Source organism: Ochotona curzoniae, unplaced genomic scaffold, assembly GCF_017591425.1.
Source record: "Ochotona curzoniae isolate NIBS_2020 unplaced genomic scaffold, NIBS_Ocur_1.0 contig_3819, whole genome shotgun sequence".
Classification (NCBI taxonomy): domain Eukaryota; kingdom Metazoa; phylum Chordata; class Mammalia; order Lagomorpha; family Ochotonidae; genus Ochotona; species Ochotona curzoniae.
In genome coordinates, this window is record NW_024466004.1 from 31,980,299 (window position 1) to 31,996,756 (window position 16,458).

A 16,458-nucleotide genomic window follows, 5' to 3' on the forward strand; every position below is an offset into this window, starting at 1 on the left:
TCTCAGAAATGTGCCACTGTTATTTACTAAAATCCCTGAGATTGAGAGGTTTGTGCTCAGTGGGACCAGAGAGTTCTGGCTTGATTTGAGAGCCCAAAGCCTCATAACATGGGCATACTGAATCCTCTCTGATAATAGTCAGTATGATTAGGGGATATTGATAGTGGTGGATGTCATCACAGTTATGCCAATGTAAGCCAATTGATTTGTTGTCTAGAGTGAGCTCACAGTATTTGGTCACTGCATAAAACAAGGCACAGGAAGAAAAGATTAACTATCACTCTGTAGAGTAATCTCCAGCCCTCCATGCGTCTCCAATAATCAGCGACATCTGAATGTCTGGGTTCAAGACAGGCTGGCACCTACAGTCCGACTGCATATCATTCTTAGTTCTAAAATCTTGGTTCAGAACTTTCACAAGGGTTAGGATTCCCACAGTTACAAGCTACAGGGGATCTGCTGTCTACCCTGCTAGCCTCCCCATCCTTTGTGAGAGTCACCCACCATTTTTAGAATCAGGACACAGTTTGGTTAGTGATCTACTTCAGCAGGTCAGTCTGGTGCTTTGGTAGGAAAAGGGATAGGAAAATGTCTGACTGTTGTTTAAACCCAGTTCAAGTGAGTAGTTTTACGTGTATTTTGTCTGCTATATCCAGGTTGGCATTCATGGGGCATTCATGGGGACAAATAGTACTGTAAAAACTTGTGCTGTGTTCCATAAGGAATACTGTTTTCTTTTTAAGAGGGAAATGATTTTATTTCAGACCCAGAACTCTTTCTTTGAGATTTTGTTATTAACACCAGCTACAAATTTGAGTAGCGTGCTGATTAGCTTCAAGGACATTGGCTTTCACTGCTTACGTGGTCTCAGTGGCGGGACTTCTTATTCCCCTATTTAAACCAAGAGCAGATCTTTATGTAATGCTCTGGATCCTTGTACTTTACTGGAGATATGCATACAAATATTAAAACAAATAGAATAAGTTGCCTCAACTAGCAGGCAACCTATACAGATCCTGTCTCTTTCTTCATTGATAGGAAATGCCGACCAATGCATTTTTTTCCTATTGGGATGAATAATCAAGCATGTTACCACTATCAGGAAATTTCCAAGTACTTCATGCTACTAAATTCTGTGATTTATCTTCTACTCTTTGTTGTCCATGTGTGTTATTATGGTTTTCAAATATCTACTATAACATTATGAGAGTATCAGCACAGCACAGGAGCCCAATGTCTTTTGCACTACTTCAATGATGAGGATCCTGGCAAACTGAATAATAGCACAGGGTCATCAGGTCAATCAGGATAGAATAAGTACACTGTTTTCTATGAAGTAAATGGAAGCTGCTTCATTTTTATGCACACTTTGAAATAGTGAAAAAAAAATCTCCAGATCAAAACAGCTTAACAAGTATCAGGACAGTGTTGATCCTTTCAGAAAAGGAGTTACATCTGGAACAACAGCACTGTGTAATTGGAAATACCACCTGGCTAAATTTATGATAATTCAGTACCATTCCCCATGGTTCTTCTATTCTCCGTGTTGTTCATACAGTCAATTAATTGGAGACTCTTGCATGTTTCAAGATTTTAATGTAGCACTGTACTTTATGAGTCCTGCAGTTGATGTTTATTAAAGCACCTTAAGAAGACTTAATTCACAGTATTTCTAATACTCATTAAACAATAGCTCTACCAAAGTAGAAGCCACTTCTGCCATGATTAAGAAAGTGCATAAGGTACACTTTGAACCAACTTCACGGTAATCCAGAATCATGCCGCACCAGGCTATACCAATCAAATGGACACCTTGTGCCTCCTTCTTTTTCTAATTCATGTGTAAATTCAAGGAGAAATCTGATGGCTCCTCCATTCCATATCTGAACTCCTCCATTCCATATCTGAGTGTTTGGCATCATTGTACTTGCCTGAGCTTCTATTCAGCTTCCTGCCAGCCTACCTTGTAGCAGGTGATAATGCCTCAAGCAGTTGCCTTCCTGCCACCCATATGAGGAAACTGAGTAGAGGAATAGAGTTCCACTTTTACTAGAGTCATTTAGATAAATGAAGGAGGCATTGGAATATCTTTCTCCTTCCCTCCCTGCCTCCCTCATTCCATTTCCTTCCCACCTTACCTCTTTCTCTCTCTCTTTCTCCCTCTCTCTCTCTCTCCCTCCCTCCCTTGCCTGTTGTCTTTGTCACTCTGCCTTGCAAATGAATTGATGGATAAGCAAATAGAAATCAAGCGCTCATGTAATATTGGAAAAAAGCTCCACTCATATTTAAGGTCTTAACTGCAGAGGAATCCAGGAAAGGTTATATCTAATTCTCTAGTCTCTCAAATATTCTACACTTTAGAAAAGATCTCTGTGGAAAAATTTTCCTCTTTCTAGCAGTGTTCTGCAATAGCATTGTACTAAAAGGACTGTATTGACTTAAGAAAAATAGATTTTATGCATTTATTTCATTTTTCCAGCATTAAAATATTAGATTTATATCATATAACCTTCAATGATTTTATGTTGGAATCCTAAATTATGTTATAGTAAATTATTGGGCATTTACTTGGGTGATGTTAAACATTTTTAACTGTTTAACTTAAGACACACAACAATTCTATGAAGACTGTCAAAAATGACTATTTTATAATTATGGAAACAGATTTAGAAGGTTAAGTCGCTTCTTAAGCAAATAATTATTGGAGTTGAGAATTCACTCATGGAGTGTTAGACTCTGCAAATCCAACTCCATTGTTACCATCATCATTTTATTCCCACTTAAATTTTTTAAAGATTTATTTTTATTTATTTTTTTTTTATTGGAAAGGTGGATATACAGAGAGGAGAGACAGAGAGAAAGATCTTCCGTCCAATGATTCACTCCCCAAGTGAGCGCAACGGCCGATGCTATGCCTATCCAAAGCCAGGAGACTCCTCCGGGTCTCCCATGCAGGTGCAGGGTCCCAAAGCTTTGGGCCGTCCTCCACTGCTCTCCCGGGCCACAGGCAGGGAGCTGGAAGGGAAGCGGGGCTGCTGGGATAGAACCAGCACCCATATGGGATCCCGGGTGTGCAAGGCGAGGACCTTAACCACTGCGCCAAAGCGCCGGGCCCTCCCACTTAAATTTTTTTATCTTACTCTCACTTTTCACTTTATTTCAAGTGATAGCCTAGGAATTAAATGTTAAAAAATTAAATAAGCACATAATTAAAGCAACAATAAGACACTGAAACTTTAGCCTGGTAAGAAAAGTGTTTCTCTTAGATACAACCATAAAAATATTGTAAAAATTTGATATCAAGGAAGTGGTTTAGGAGAGTTATGAAAGATATGCATTTCAGGCAGTCATATGCTCAGATGCTAAATACACATCTGGGATATTTTATGTATTTTTATCATGTTAATAAATTTACTTAAGATGTTATTACAACTAGTTGTATATGTTAAAATGTGTAAGAACCACTTCTCTTAGCACTGCTGGTGTCATTAAATTTTAAAATAGTTGCTTATCATTGAAATACGCTTTTAAGAATAATCTATCCAGAAGTGTTTTTCCTAAGGGAAAGATGTGACCTATGTTAGTTTCGCTTGGCATTATTAATTTATTCCCAGAAGCAACGTTCCCCTATTATGATACTTAACATATACAGAGCAATAACCAAGTACATGTTAATTTCTGTATTTTCAGACCTTTCTTGAACCTCCCTTTCACCAAGTTATCTTAGCGGGTATGATTAGAAAATGCCAGCTCAGTTATAAACTCGCTAATATGAGCAATAATCAAATGGTTTCTCTCCTAATATCTGCTGAATGTAGTTTGCTATTGCTTGCTCACATTAAATTTACTTAATAATAAGTACTACTGTTACTTCTACATGAAAATTCCCAGGGTCAGATTTTATTTTTCTCATTAATCTAAAGCTCCTCTCCATTAACTTGTATCAAACATGAGTGCCCTTCTCAACTGTATCTCCACAGTGGTGGTTTTATTTAGAGAGTACTAACAGATGTCCTCAAATTCGTCTTCGTATTTCTCTTTAAAATTTTGAAGTTCAAATGCTACACAAAATCATAATGCCAATATTACAATTTGTCTATTCCACAATTTTGCTTCAGATTCACCCAGAATAATGTTGATATTTTTTGTATTCCTTGCGGCATTTAGTTCAGTAGTAAAGTCTTAGACCAGTTCCATCAAATATATTTTGGCTTGATCCTTACTCATTTTTATCTTTAGTTTCAGATGCAACATTGTATCTCTCAGAATTTGGTAACTCTAGGAAGATGCAGCATTTTGAGAAAATCTATTATTTCTCTGCTTCTATCAGAAGTGAACCACTTTGCTGATGACCTTGTAGCCATCAATCAGGTATCTAGAAGTTGACAATGTCATTTATGGATAATTTATGGATAATTCTTTTACCTGTCTTTCTTCGTACCAGAGTGCTATTTTAGTTATTATTTTATTTCTAATGAAAATGATGATTATTATTGCCTACTGCTGAAAATTCTGAAGTTACTTTCAGGAAAGAGTTTTCCAAAAAAAAAAAAAAAAAAAAACATTGTCATTGATAACAGCAAAGGAGTGTTTAGATAAATGATCTTAAATCTGTTAGGAAGGCAGTAAGTGTCCAAAGTAGAGAAGTATGTAAAAATGAACAAGAGAAGATACTCAATGGAGAATAGGCTGTAAAATTACTCATGAGCTTTATTTGACTATCTCAAATATCCTGTGGTCATGCCATGTTCCAGTCCACAAATGTGAGATCTCTGGGTTTATAATTAAGATACTGATGTTACTAAATTATCCATGGGATTCCAGTATGCAGCCAAGGGTGAAAACCAACTTTTTTTCAGCCCTTTCATTTGTACAAATATTATGAGTGCAGCTTTGCTGAAACCTGTACGAAAGTATCCTGAGACTCTTCCAAACAAACATTGTTTTGTTAAATAGATTCAATTGGTTTACATTTGATATTCATATCACTGCTATGTATAGATGAAAACACCCTTAAAGGGAATCAGAGATAGTTAGAAATGTCTTAGTAAACAGAAAGAGGTTTAATAGGAAAAAAAAAAAACAGTGTTTGTGATTTTGCAAATCTTTTACTTGAGTAATTAAATTTAAATTCTGTACATTTAATGATCTATTCTAGAATCGCTGTGATCTAATTGAACTCACTAGTTTCCTTCACATAGTTCTTTAGGAAATGGAATTAAAAGATATATTTATTTTGGTGCAAAAAAATGGAACCCTTGCACAGTTTTCTTGTTAATATTTGTTTTGTATGAACGTCTAGGCTCCTCATTTATCATCTCTCATCTGGTATTGAAGTGTTTACTAAGTGCTATATTCCTGTTAGAGCTTTGATAGATATACCTTGGAATGACCTCATGCAACTGATGATAGGAGATATAAATTACCACACTACAAGAAGTAATAAAGAGTGAAAATTTATGATGCTGCATGGGGGAGAACCCAGATAAGGAAGTAATTCTGGTAGGTTGTACATCAAAGAAAAGACTTCATGGGAAAAAGAGTATCTTAAAAGAACTGATTTGAATTAAGTCGGCGAGTGATAATATAATGTCAGGTTTTTAGGGTGCTATTTAACAAGAGTTGTCCCAAGTATTTTGATGGAACAAGGTAAAGTCTTGACTTTTAACAACAGAAAGTGAGTTAGGAAGTGAATTTGGCTAAATTATATATTTTTTGGAGAATAAACACAGGAAAGCATCTGTTTATATTTTTCATTTTTTTATAATAGTTCTGTGATATAGCTATAATTCTTTACCCAGCTTATAAATGAAGAAACTGGATCTTTGAGTGATTGTTCAGCAGGAATAATATTGCAGAAAGAGCATATATTCACCACATAGTCCAAACCTAAGTGTTACGCCATTGCTTTACCATAAGAAAAATAAGAATAATGGTAATGTCAGTAGTTTTTCACATCCATATATGTTAAGTGTTTTAATTATTCAAATCAGCTCTTTTAATATCTTTAAGATTTAATATTGTTTAAAGACAAGAAACAATTCTCATTCATAGCAGTAGATAACAGAATGCACTTAGCCGACTGAAGCAGAAAAAGCACAAATAGCCACAGGGTCATTGGGAGGGTTGAAGAAAGAGACTGCAGGCTGTACTCTCATGAGTGACACTCAGAATTGCGCAGCCTAAATAGGCAGCTTGAGCAACTATCTATAACTGAGTACTTGGGTCACACTTCTGGAAACAGAAAATCTAAGACTGAAGAGCCACATCTGGTGATAGCCTTCCTGCTTTCTGACGCTTGAGCTTTGGGGAACACATTTAAGCCATGATCAACTGGATTGCTGAAAACAGTCAGTTAAGTAAAAGAATGCTTGTTTTTCACAGAAATAATTTGTCTGCTGATATATTGAAATGGGGGGAAACTATTGCAGTACTCTGTAGACAGATATAATTATAAACAATCTTGAAAGAATCTTGCTTATACACAACTGTATGAACTGCTTGCTGGAAGGAATAATGCAGAAAAACAAAAATATTATATTGTTAATGTCTGGTGTTCATTTAGAAATTACTAACTTGGAGGAAAAGCAAGATTATATAAAATATAACCTTGAGAAAATATAGAATCAGAAATGACAGAATAATGAAATTAACAGGCATGCATCAAGGCAGCTCTTACAAATATGTTAAAATTTTAAAGAAAACAAGAATAGTAGGTGAATATTTGAGATATCAACATTGAAATGAAAGGAATGTATATCATTAAGGAGAAGTAATATATAGCGATCAAGCTTAAAGCCTTTTGTAGGTATAAATCTTGGCAAACAAACCCTGTAATTTAGATAAAACATGCAGTCCTTAAAGAAAAAAGTCAGTAATCAAAAGTGACAAAGTAATACAAGATCTAAATTGCCCTGTGATAGTTAAGTAAATTATATTTACCATTACAACCATTGCATAAAGAAAATTCCAAGCCCAAATGCATTAGCTGATACATTTAAATCAGAAATAACACTCTCATTCAAAGTATCTAGAAAACATAGACGTGTAGAAGTAAAGAATATTGTCTCACTTATTTTATGATACCAGTATTACACCAGGTAAGTATTAAACCAGGTAAACTAAAACAAAACAAAAAAAACTACCAAACATTTTGAGATGGAACCCAACAATATAAAAATATATATTTGATAATGAAATAGCATTTACCCAAGGGGTGCACCATTACTTTCACATTCATAAGATGAGTGATTTTTTTCACTATATCATCAGACTGATCAAGAAAACTAATCTGTTCTTAATATATATATAGAGAGAGGGCATTTGCCAACATTCACCTGTGGGAGACTTGGCTGGAGTTTCTGACTTCAGCTTGTCCCCGCCCAGGCTCTTGTGGCTATTTGTTGCGTGAAACAACAAACAAAAGACGTCTCCTTCTGTGTGTCTCTCTCCCTTATGTGTGTTTGATGCTGGTCTTCAAATAAGTAAATTAATCATTTAATTGAAAAAAAATAGAACAATAGGAGCTGGTGCTATGGTACACTGGATTAATCCAGTGTTTGGGACATTTTGGGAGATCCACATCCCATATTGCTGTGCTGAATTAATTCCCTGCTTTTCCACTTACAACAAGCTTCCCACTCTTGTATCTGGGAAGCAACAGATGATGGCTCAAATACTTAAGTTCCTGTCACCTACAGGGGAGATCCAGATGAGTACCTGGTTCCTGGATTCCGCCTGGCTCAGTCTGAGCTGTTATAGCCATTTAGGAAGTAAATGAGCAGACAGAAGAAATATCTGTGTGTGTGTGTGTGTGTGTGTGTGTGTGTGTGTGTGTGTATGTTGTTTTTGTCCCTATTTTTCTGTTCTTCAATAAATAGGTTTTTTTTTTTAAAGAAAAGAAGACCCTGTAGATATATACCCAGTAGTACAAAGCTCAACACGTTTCCCCTAAGAGTCAGACCAGAACAACTGTCTCTCTGTCATGGCTATTGCACTTTTGGGAAGAAAGAAGTAAAACTGTATTTGTTTAGAGTCAATATGATCAGGAACATACTCAAATCTTTCTAAAATCCTAGACAGTTTACCAAAAAGTTTCAAAACAGATATGCCTAAATTACACATATAATGAATGTGGCTAATTGATTTGAAAAAAGTTTTAAAGTATTTCAACCAGAAAAGAAGGTATTAAGTGCTCAACATGAAACACACAACACGGTTGAGCATGCTCTTCATAAAAGATTTGAGAATGACCAGGAAGGCCATTATTAATACTGAGTAGCAGAAATCAAGTGTTCTAATATTATTTATATATCCTAGTAAATTCAGCAGTTATACTGATACGATCAAAAATCAATACTCATGGCTTCGCTTTTAAGAATACCTGTGTTAAAAGAACTTTTTTTTCCTAAGATAGGTGAATGAATAAACAGGCTGTCAGAAAGATATAGAGTAGAATACTAATCCACTACAAAAACTGAGCTAGTATTAAAGCATCAGATACGAATCTTTAAAAAGTCAATGCTTAACAAAATAAACTACAACCAAAAGGACATACATGGTATGATTCCATTTCTATGAAGCCTTCAAGTGCACAGAACTAACAATGTGAAAGAACAGTGATTAGTGAGAAAATGATTGATCTTTAATTACATGAGTGTATGAAATTGTAAAAATTCATCAAAATGTGTGCTTAAAGTTCTTGTGGATTTTCTGACCAGCAGGCTCCAAAACCACTGATGGGGTGAGGCAATGGTGCTTCTCAACAGAAAGAAGCACTCGAGACAGTGTGATAGAGCATGTTCATATATTGTAAAGCAATCATAACCTAACATAAGCTAAGAAAGAGGGAAGGCAGAATGGTGTCTCCTGACAGTCCTCCCATCCAGACACTGTAATTGGTTAACAAGCATGTCTATCTTTCTGAGCTCTCCAATCACGTAGTAGGTCAAGTACAACATGCATGGCTGATAGGTATGCCACAGGTCGCAGGCAGGTAGGCCATACGTCAATATATAGCACAGAGGCTGGTAGGTAACGTGGACCACACCTGATTTCTCAGAGTTGCTTATCGAGGGAGTGCCAGCACTGATCGTCCAAGGACAGAGAAGAAAGTGGAGTGCAGCCCACTGCTCTCCCTGTATGGCCAATCATCAGGCCAGTTAGAGGTCTCAGTGTGCTAAGATCATTGTCAGGGTGGGGACATGGTATGCCACATCTCTGTACTTCCCATATAAGGCCATGCAGGTAGAGATCCAGGGACGATCTCCCACATAAAATCTGCTGTGTAAACTGTTTTCTGATTTAAATTATATTCATGAAATATTTTGAACTTAGCCTAAACACTTTTATCATTGCTTTTATAACATTTTTGTCTCACTTCAAGTGTTTAGTCTTTATATGATGAATGCCAATAAGTTACTAATAACCCAAGTACAAATTTAGTTATTAATGACTCAAATCTTTCTAAACAGGCATTAAGTTAATAATTCAAAGCATGATAGATAATATATACTGCATATTAATTTGATTTGATTTTAATGTTTTTTGTAAGTCAAGCATAGAAGATATTCTGTTTTATAAAAATTAATGGGGAAATATGAGAAATTCAATATTAATTTATCTATAAATTATTTAGTGAGCAACCTATGTGCCAAACAGTATTAGAAACATTTCATACCTCTTCAATCTTTTAATATACATCATTATTTGTAAAAAGATAGCTACGTATTTTAAATTCTTCATTTTTTTACATTGTATTATATCTAACTCTTCCAGCTAGACTAGTAATGCATATATTCCCATTTTTAAATCAGTGCTATTCGAACCATAGCATTTGAATACCTTGGGCATATCTATAGGAAACAGAACATTTGAACCCAGGAAGTATGACCCCAGAACCCATAAAATAATTATGATTCATTTTCTGTCACTGATTGATCACCATAATTCTTTGTATTTCACTGAAATGACCATATATTGATTTGTCTTATCTAGTGAATATGTACACTCTTTCACTTGCTATCTAACAGAGGGATTAAAGTATCTGTGCCAGTTTTAACATTCTTTATATGTACTTTAGTGTTTTACCTTGAACTAGATTTTTGGAAAGTTTGTTTCTTCTTATCCTATTTGGGAAACAGAATTTTGAATACCTTGACCAACATTGATTTCAAGCTTGAGATTTTTCTTTGTCTGTTTCCTAAATTAAAACTATAGTATATTTTAGAATTACAGAATGTTCTTCTCATGCTATATTATGTTTACCATCTTATGACATATTCTGCCTGTTATTCTACTTACTTTGACAATAAGTTTGAAAGAGCAGATCCTCTAGCATTGCATATGGCTACCATTGATTTCCTAAGGACCTAGATTTTTGTTACTAAAATAAAAACAGAATCAAAATATTCATTTTACTATCTGAACCATTTTGTCACTAGGACTTGTGTTGGAGAATTGAATGAAACCTCCAGGTTTAAATGACTTCCTTTCTCTTTTCATCTAGGATCTAAGCAGCTGACCTATTACAAAAATCAATCTTTAAGCTAATATTAGTGAGCATATATGGGATCGATAGATCATTAAAAAGCTATAGATATGGTTTTAATGAGATTTGCATTTTATTAGAAATTCGTTAGTAACGATATGTGATTTCTTAGAATTTCTAGATGACATGGTATTTTGCGAGGATGAAAAATTAGTAAAAATTTCTACTACTAAAGCATATTCATTAGTATATTTTAAGATTTTAACCGAGGTAAATGTGTTTTTAAATTTATAAAGATAATATAAAAATATACATCTTTTTAGTTTTCATTAATGAAAAGGGAAATAACTCATGTTATTCATAAATGCAGTTTTAATAGCATAATGTTATTTTCCACACCACCCTTTTCCCCTTCTCATTCTCACACTTCCTTTTTTCTTGTTTTTTATTTGTTTGCAATTAATCACAAGATTAATACTCCACTAAATAAAAGAAACAAGAAATGATAATTAGAAAACCCAGTCTCTCCAGAGTATAAAGAAAGGTTACAAACAAAAATTAAATCTCAAAATGTCAATTTTGCTCTTACATATATTCGTATTTGTATGTTAGTTAAAAAATTAAGGAAAAATATGGAATTTTTCTTTCTTGGTACTGGCTTATTTCACTAAGCATAATGGTTCCAGTTGTATGCTTTTTATTGTCAAAACAGGATTTTGTTCTTTTTTATGGCTGAGTGCTATTGTAATATGTATATTCCAATCAATTTCTTTGTCCACTCATCAACTGATGGACATCTGAATCCAGCAAGTTAGCTTTTGTGAGTTGAGCTGCTATAAATATGGGGGTACAGATTACACTTTCCTGTGCTGAATTTATTTGCTTTGGATAAATCCCCAGGACTGAAATGAGTTCGTCTTATGACAGATCTGTTATCAGATCTCTGAGGAGTCTCTATTTTGTTTTCAATAAATGTTATACTAGTTTACATTCTCAACAATTTTGGAAATTAGGAAATTTTGGTTCTATATCCTTACCGGCATTTATTGTTGTTATTATTATTTCAGTATTGAATGGTGTGAGTGACCTGGGCAGGGGGGAGGTGAAACCTCATTGTAAATTTTATTTGCATTTTTTATGGGTAGTGATCCTGTGGAATTTTTTTTAATTTTTGTTTTTCATGCTACAGTTCCACAGTCTCAGGGACTCCCTTTCACCCTCCTCATTTGGTTTCCTTTCCACTTTTCCCCATACTATTTCAATAGTAAAGTCCTTCACCAACAGTCACAATTGATCCTTTAATGTGTCTTGTTGGCCTTTTTTATTTCCTCCTTTGAAAAATGTTTGTTCATATCATTAACCCATTTTCCCCTTATATTACTTTCACTATTCTGCTTGCATTAACCTGCCAATGAATAATTTATATATGATCAGAGAAAACTAGAACCTGACACTAACAGGGAAATCAAAGGCACTTTCTTTGCCTTGATAGGGTTCTAGAGGAAGCCCTTAGCAAATTTCTTAACTGAATATATTGTTTTATTATTCAGTCTTGAGCTCCTTATAGATTCTTTGTATTAGTCCTTTATCAGATCTGTAGTTTGCGAGTATCTTGTATTATTCTTTCACTCATTCAGCTGTCTCTACACTTTTTAAAGTGCTTCCTTCACTTTACAGAATTTTCTTGTATATCTTTGTTGTTATTGCTTTTGCTACTGAGTCCTTAGCCAAGAAATATTTACAGTGCCAATATCTTGCAGTAGTTTTTGCATTTTCCTCTGGTTCTTTGATGGTTTCACCTGTTAGATTTATTTTTTATATAATCGTAAAAGAAAATGCACTCAGTTTCTACTGGTCTGTGTGAAAGTAAGAAGCAAAATGGACAAGAACCCTCAGTGATTATCTCCTCAAAGGGGCATAAATTTTAACAAGTATCCATGCACCAGGCTGCTTTCACAAGAATTAAGGAAACTAAATGAGAGATCATAGTGCAGGTTTAAACTAAAAACAAAATACATGTTGAAAAAAACTGGGATGAGAAAATAAAAGAGTTTCCTGCATCATCTCTACTGCACAGCTTTAAGCAATATAGAGATGCTTCCTGCTTGTGGGGTGGATGAGTAATGAGTCCGGGTGTCAATCTGGAGCCCCATAGTACCAGGGTTGCTATGGTCAAATCCAGCGTCTAGCAAAGTCCTGTGACTCCTGCACCCAAAACTGTCTAGATACTTAGACTCCGACCTCCATTAGCCCAAGAACCGCTTTCTACCATACCCCATAACTCCCTCAACCTTGAACACCAAAGCATAGAGTAAGAATGTGTTTTTTGTCAGGAACCACAGGAAAATAAGCACAGAAGTTTGCTTTGGGACCTGGATTGGGTCTAGTGAAGCCAATTCTGGGAAGATTGCACTTTCTCCTGTCCTCAGAGGTTTGGTCACAGACACAGATTCTAATCTTGCTTCGGTTGCCAGACATACCTACAAGTTCCTGATAAGAACAGTCAGCATCACTTCTGGCTGCCTGTGGCAGTTTCAGAACATGCATATGTATAGCAGGCAAACCATAATCTGTGAGCTGCGTGCTCTGACTACAACTCAGGATCATGTTGTCAAAATTGTAGGGAGAGGGGACCAGTGTGATGGCCTAATGGCTAATTCTTGCTTTGTACCTTCTGGGATCTCATATGGGCACTGGTTCGTGTCCTGGCTGCTCCACTTCCAGCTTGTGGCTTGGGAGAGCATTCGAGTACGGCCCAAAGTCGTGGGACCGTGCACCCACATGAGAGACTCAGAAGAAGCTCCTCGCTACTTGCTTTGAATCAACTCAGCTATGGCCATTGCGGCCACTTGGGCAAGTGAACCAGCAGAGGAAAAATCTTTCTGTCTGCATCTCCTTCTCTTTGTAAATCTGCCTTTCCAACAAAAATAAATAAATCTTTTAAAAATTGTAATTAAGTCCCCACCAAAATTAAAGAGAGGCTATCATACAATCCTGCATTTCACCCATTTCGGTATATCCAAAGACAATGAGATCTATTAAATAACTAGGCACTCTCATGTTCATCACAACACTGTTTATGAGGTCCAGAAATGTAAAAAACTAGTGCCAGTACTTGCTAGAGGCTACAGATACATTTACCTTGATTTGAATATTAAAATGATGCATATATCATAATGCCATCTGTCCCCCACTAGTATCCAGAATGTTATGTCAATTTAATAAACTGAAATAAGGGAAAGTATAATCCTATCTCATTCAGATGTACCCCTTTTATAGTTAAAATCCAATTTTTTAAAGTCACTGGACAAAGTGGAACACTTCAAAATCATTTTCTAGGAAAGTAGAGTATAAGTTAACTGAGTTGAAATAAGGATAAGCATGAAAATGGAAAAGAAAACTTTCTTTCAGAAAGTTAAATCAGTAGAAAGTTTGTATGGGATATAAGGTAAAATAGCATAGAAAGTGAGAGAAACAAGATCTGAACATTGAGCAGACACTGGAAAGTATACAGGTCAAGCAAGTTCTATTGGCTCAAACCTGGTGACACTTCTGCTGAGCCTCTGAGAAAATATTTATATGACTGTCAGGTTGAATCCCAAGGATCAGAGATCCTACTCAACACCAAATTTACTGGTAATTACAAAAATACTCAAAATTCAAAGTTATTCAAAGTGCACAAATGAAGCAAAAAAGAGATGTGGAAAATACTGTGTGCATTGCCAAATTTTTGTTTTTCTTGTGAGAAGTATATTTCTGATACAGAGCAATATATGAGTTCCCCAGGTAAATCTTCATAGAGTTACTTACATAGAAGGATCTATAAGCTTTTTAACCTATCTCTTTTATATAATTCAGAGAATTTTATACTTTATAACACAAATTTCAAGAGACCATGTCTCATGGAGTCTCAGACCATTTAGTATAATTATTTAACCAAAACCTTCTGCTAAAAACGTTCAAAATTTAAGGTTTTCTTCTACTAGCAAATACTAAATCCACTTAAAAAGAAATAGGCAGGATAATCAGCCTTTTTTGTTGTTGTTTGTTTCTTAATATGCATCCTTTTAGGTGGCATCAGCTTTACTTTCATGTAACTTTATATCACATTTCTGAGGCAGTAGTGGTAAAGTATTATCAATAGAACAGAGCCAGCTGAGAGGAAAAATTCTTTATAAAGTTGTATTTCAGTTTTTAAGACATAGCTGTAAATTGTTTTTGTAAGCATAGAGAATTTATAATGAATGAAAGTTTAGTATAGTAATACAGTGAAACTTTGCAAAATTTGAGGACAAGGGAATTAAATAATGTTTATACTGTTCCCTTGGAAATTTATAAGCAGATTTTTCATAAGAGACATTTTCAAAGAACCTGGTTCAGGATATCTCTTATATGAAATAAAATTACTACCTATAGGAAAAACAATTAAGTAGTTCAATAAAATAGTGGGATTACTGATAGGAAATATAGCTTAATAGGAGAGGAAATATAAAAGACAACTTAACAATAATTATGTTCAACCTCAGTGGTACCAGGGAAATGCAAATTACCACAAAGTATGTTGTTTCATTGTGATCATACTGACATGGTATTTAAAGTTTATTTGAAGGTTGAGGAGTAGCAAATCTTCTGATCCATTCCCCAGTGCCTGCAGTAGCCCCTCTTGGATGATTGAGGACTTCCACGTGGAAGTCAAAAATTCAGGTACTTGGGCTGTTACCACTGCATTTAAGGGTCAGCGTTATCAGAAAACTGGAATAAGGAACCAGAGCCATAAATTAATTCTAGGATCTTAATTTGGGACATGAGCATCTGAACTGCTGTGCTAAATATCTGCTGGGCTCATACAGTAGTTTCAATAATAAATAGCTTGACCACATTATCAATGCCAGTGATTATATGGCTAAATGAAATCATTAGCTGATTAATTAATGATGTATATCCTATTTTATGTTGTAATTCCATGGTGCGGGCAAGATCTGTGCACAATGCTTATTTCAGCACTTTTAACAGTTTAAATAGTTTAAAACTAAAAATAACAATATACTTTTAAAAATTGCTCAATGTATTAATTCAGAAATGAATATGCTATAGCAGCTGAAAAGGACACAATAGAACTTCATGTATCAATATTGACATATTTTGAAGACATAATGTTCAATCAAAAGTAAAGATGAAATATCAGAATAAGGATACCAAAATATATAAGCAAAATTATACACACACACACACACATAAACATAGGGAGAATAGGTATTTCTTTGATATACTGATTTCCTTTCCTTCCAACAAGCAAAAGTAAATAGATGAATCATATGAGAACCCCCTATCCTGTTACCACTAGTATCTATGTTAATTTGCCTCTGACAACACTATATATGGATTATATTTTGTCTCTTTGCCCATAGAAAATCTACTACATAGATACGATATCTTGCTGTAGTTTTGATGTGTGCTCCCCTGTTAAATAGTAATATGAAGGGTTTTCTTGTTTTTTTGGCTAATTATATTCCTTTATGAGAAATATCTATTCTAATCTTTTACATTTCTGAATTTCATTTTTAAAATTATTTTTTATTAGAAAGTCAGACAGATTTACAGGGCAGAGAAACAAAGAAATCTTCCATCCACTGGCTTAGCCCCCAAGTGGCTGCAACAGCAGGAGCTGAGTCAGTCTGAAGCTAGAAGCCAGGAGCTTCTTCTGGGTCTCCCACATGGGTACAGGGACCTAAGGCTTTGGGCCGTCCTCAACTGCTCCCCCAGGCCACAAGCAGAAAGCTGGATGGGAAGTTGAGCAGTGCAGCTGGGGCAGGAACTGGCACCCATATGGGATTTCAGCTCATTCAAGGAGAGATTTAGCCATCAGGCTATCACACTGTGTCCATTGCTTTTTGTTGGTGAATGTTTTGAGTTCCTCATATATTCTGCATGTTCAATTTTTTTTCTAATGAATGGCTTATATACATCTC

The 16,458-nt window shown here is 35.2% G+C and overlaps 1 protein-coding gene across 1 annotated transcript in view; it reads left to right on the forward strand.

Annotated features, from left to right (window-relative positions):
* MEI4 (meiotic double-stranded break formation protein 4) overlaps positions 1 to 16,458 on the forward strand; it is a 112,610-nt gene that overhangs the window by 64,747 nt on the left and 31,405 nt on the right. The window contains exon 3 of the mRNA XM_040983160.1: positions 4,240 to 4,371. Within this exon, the coding sequence (XP_040839094.1) occupies positions 4,240 to 4,371 (132 nt within the window). The remainder of the gene's footprint in view (positions 1 to 4,239; positions 4,372 to 16,458) is intronic.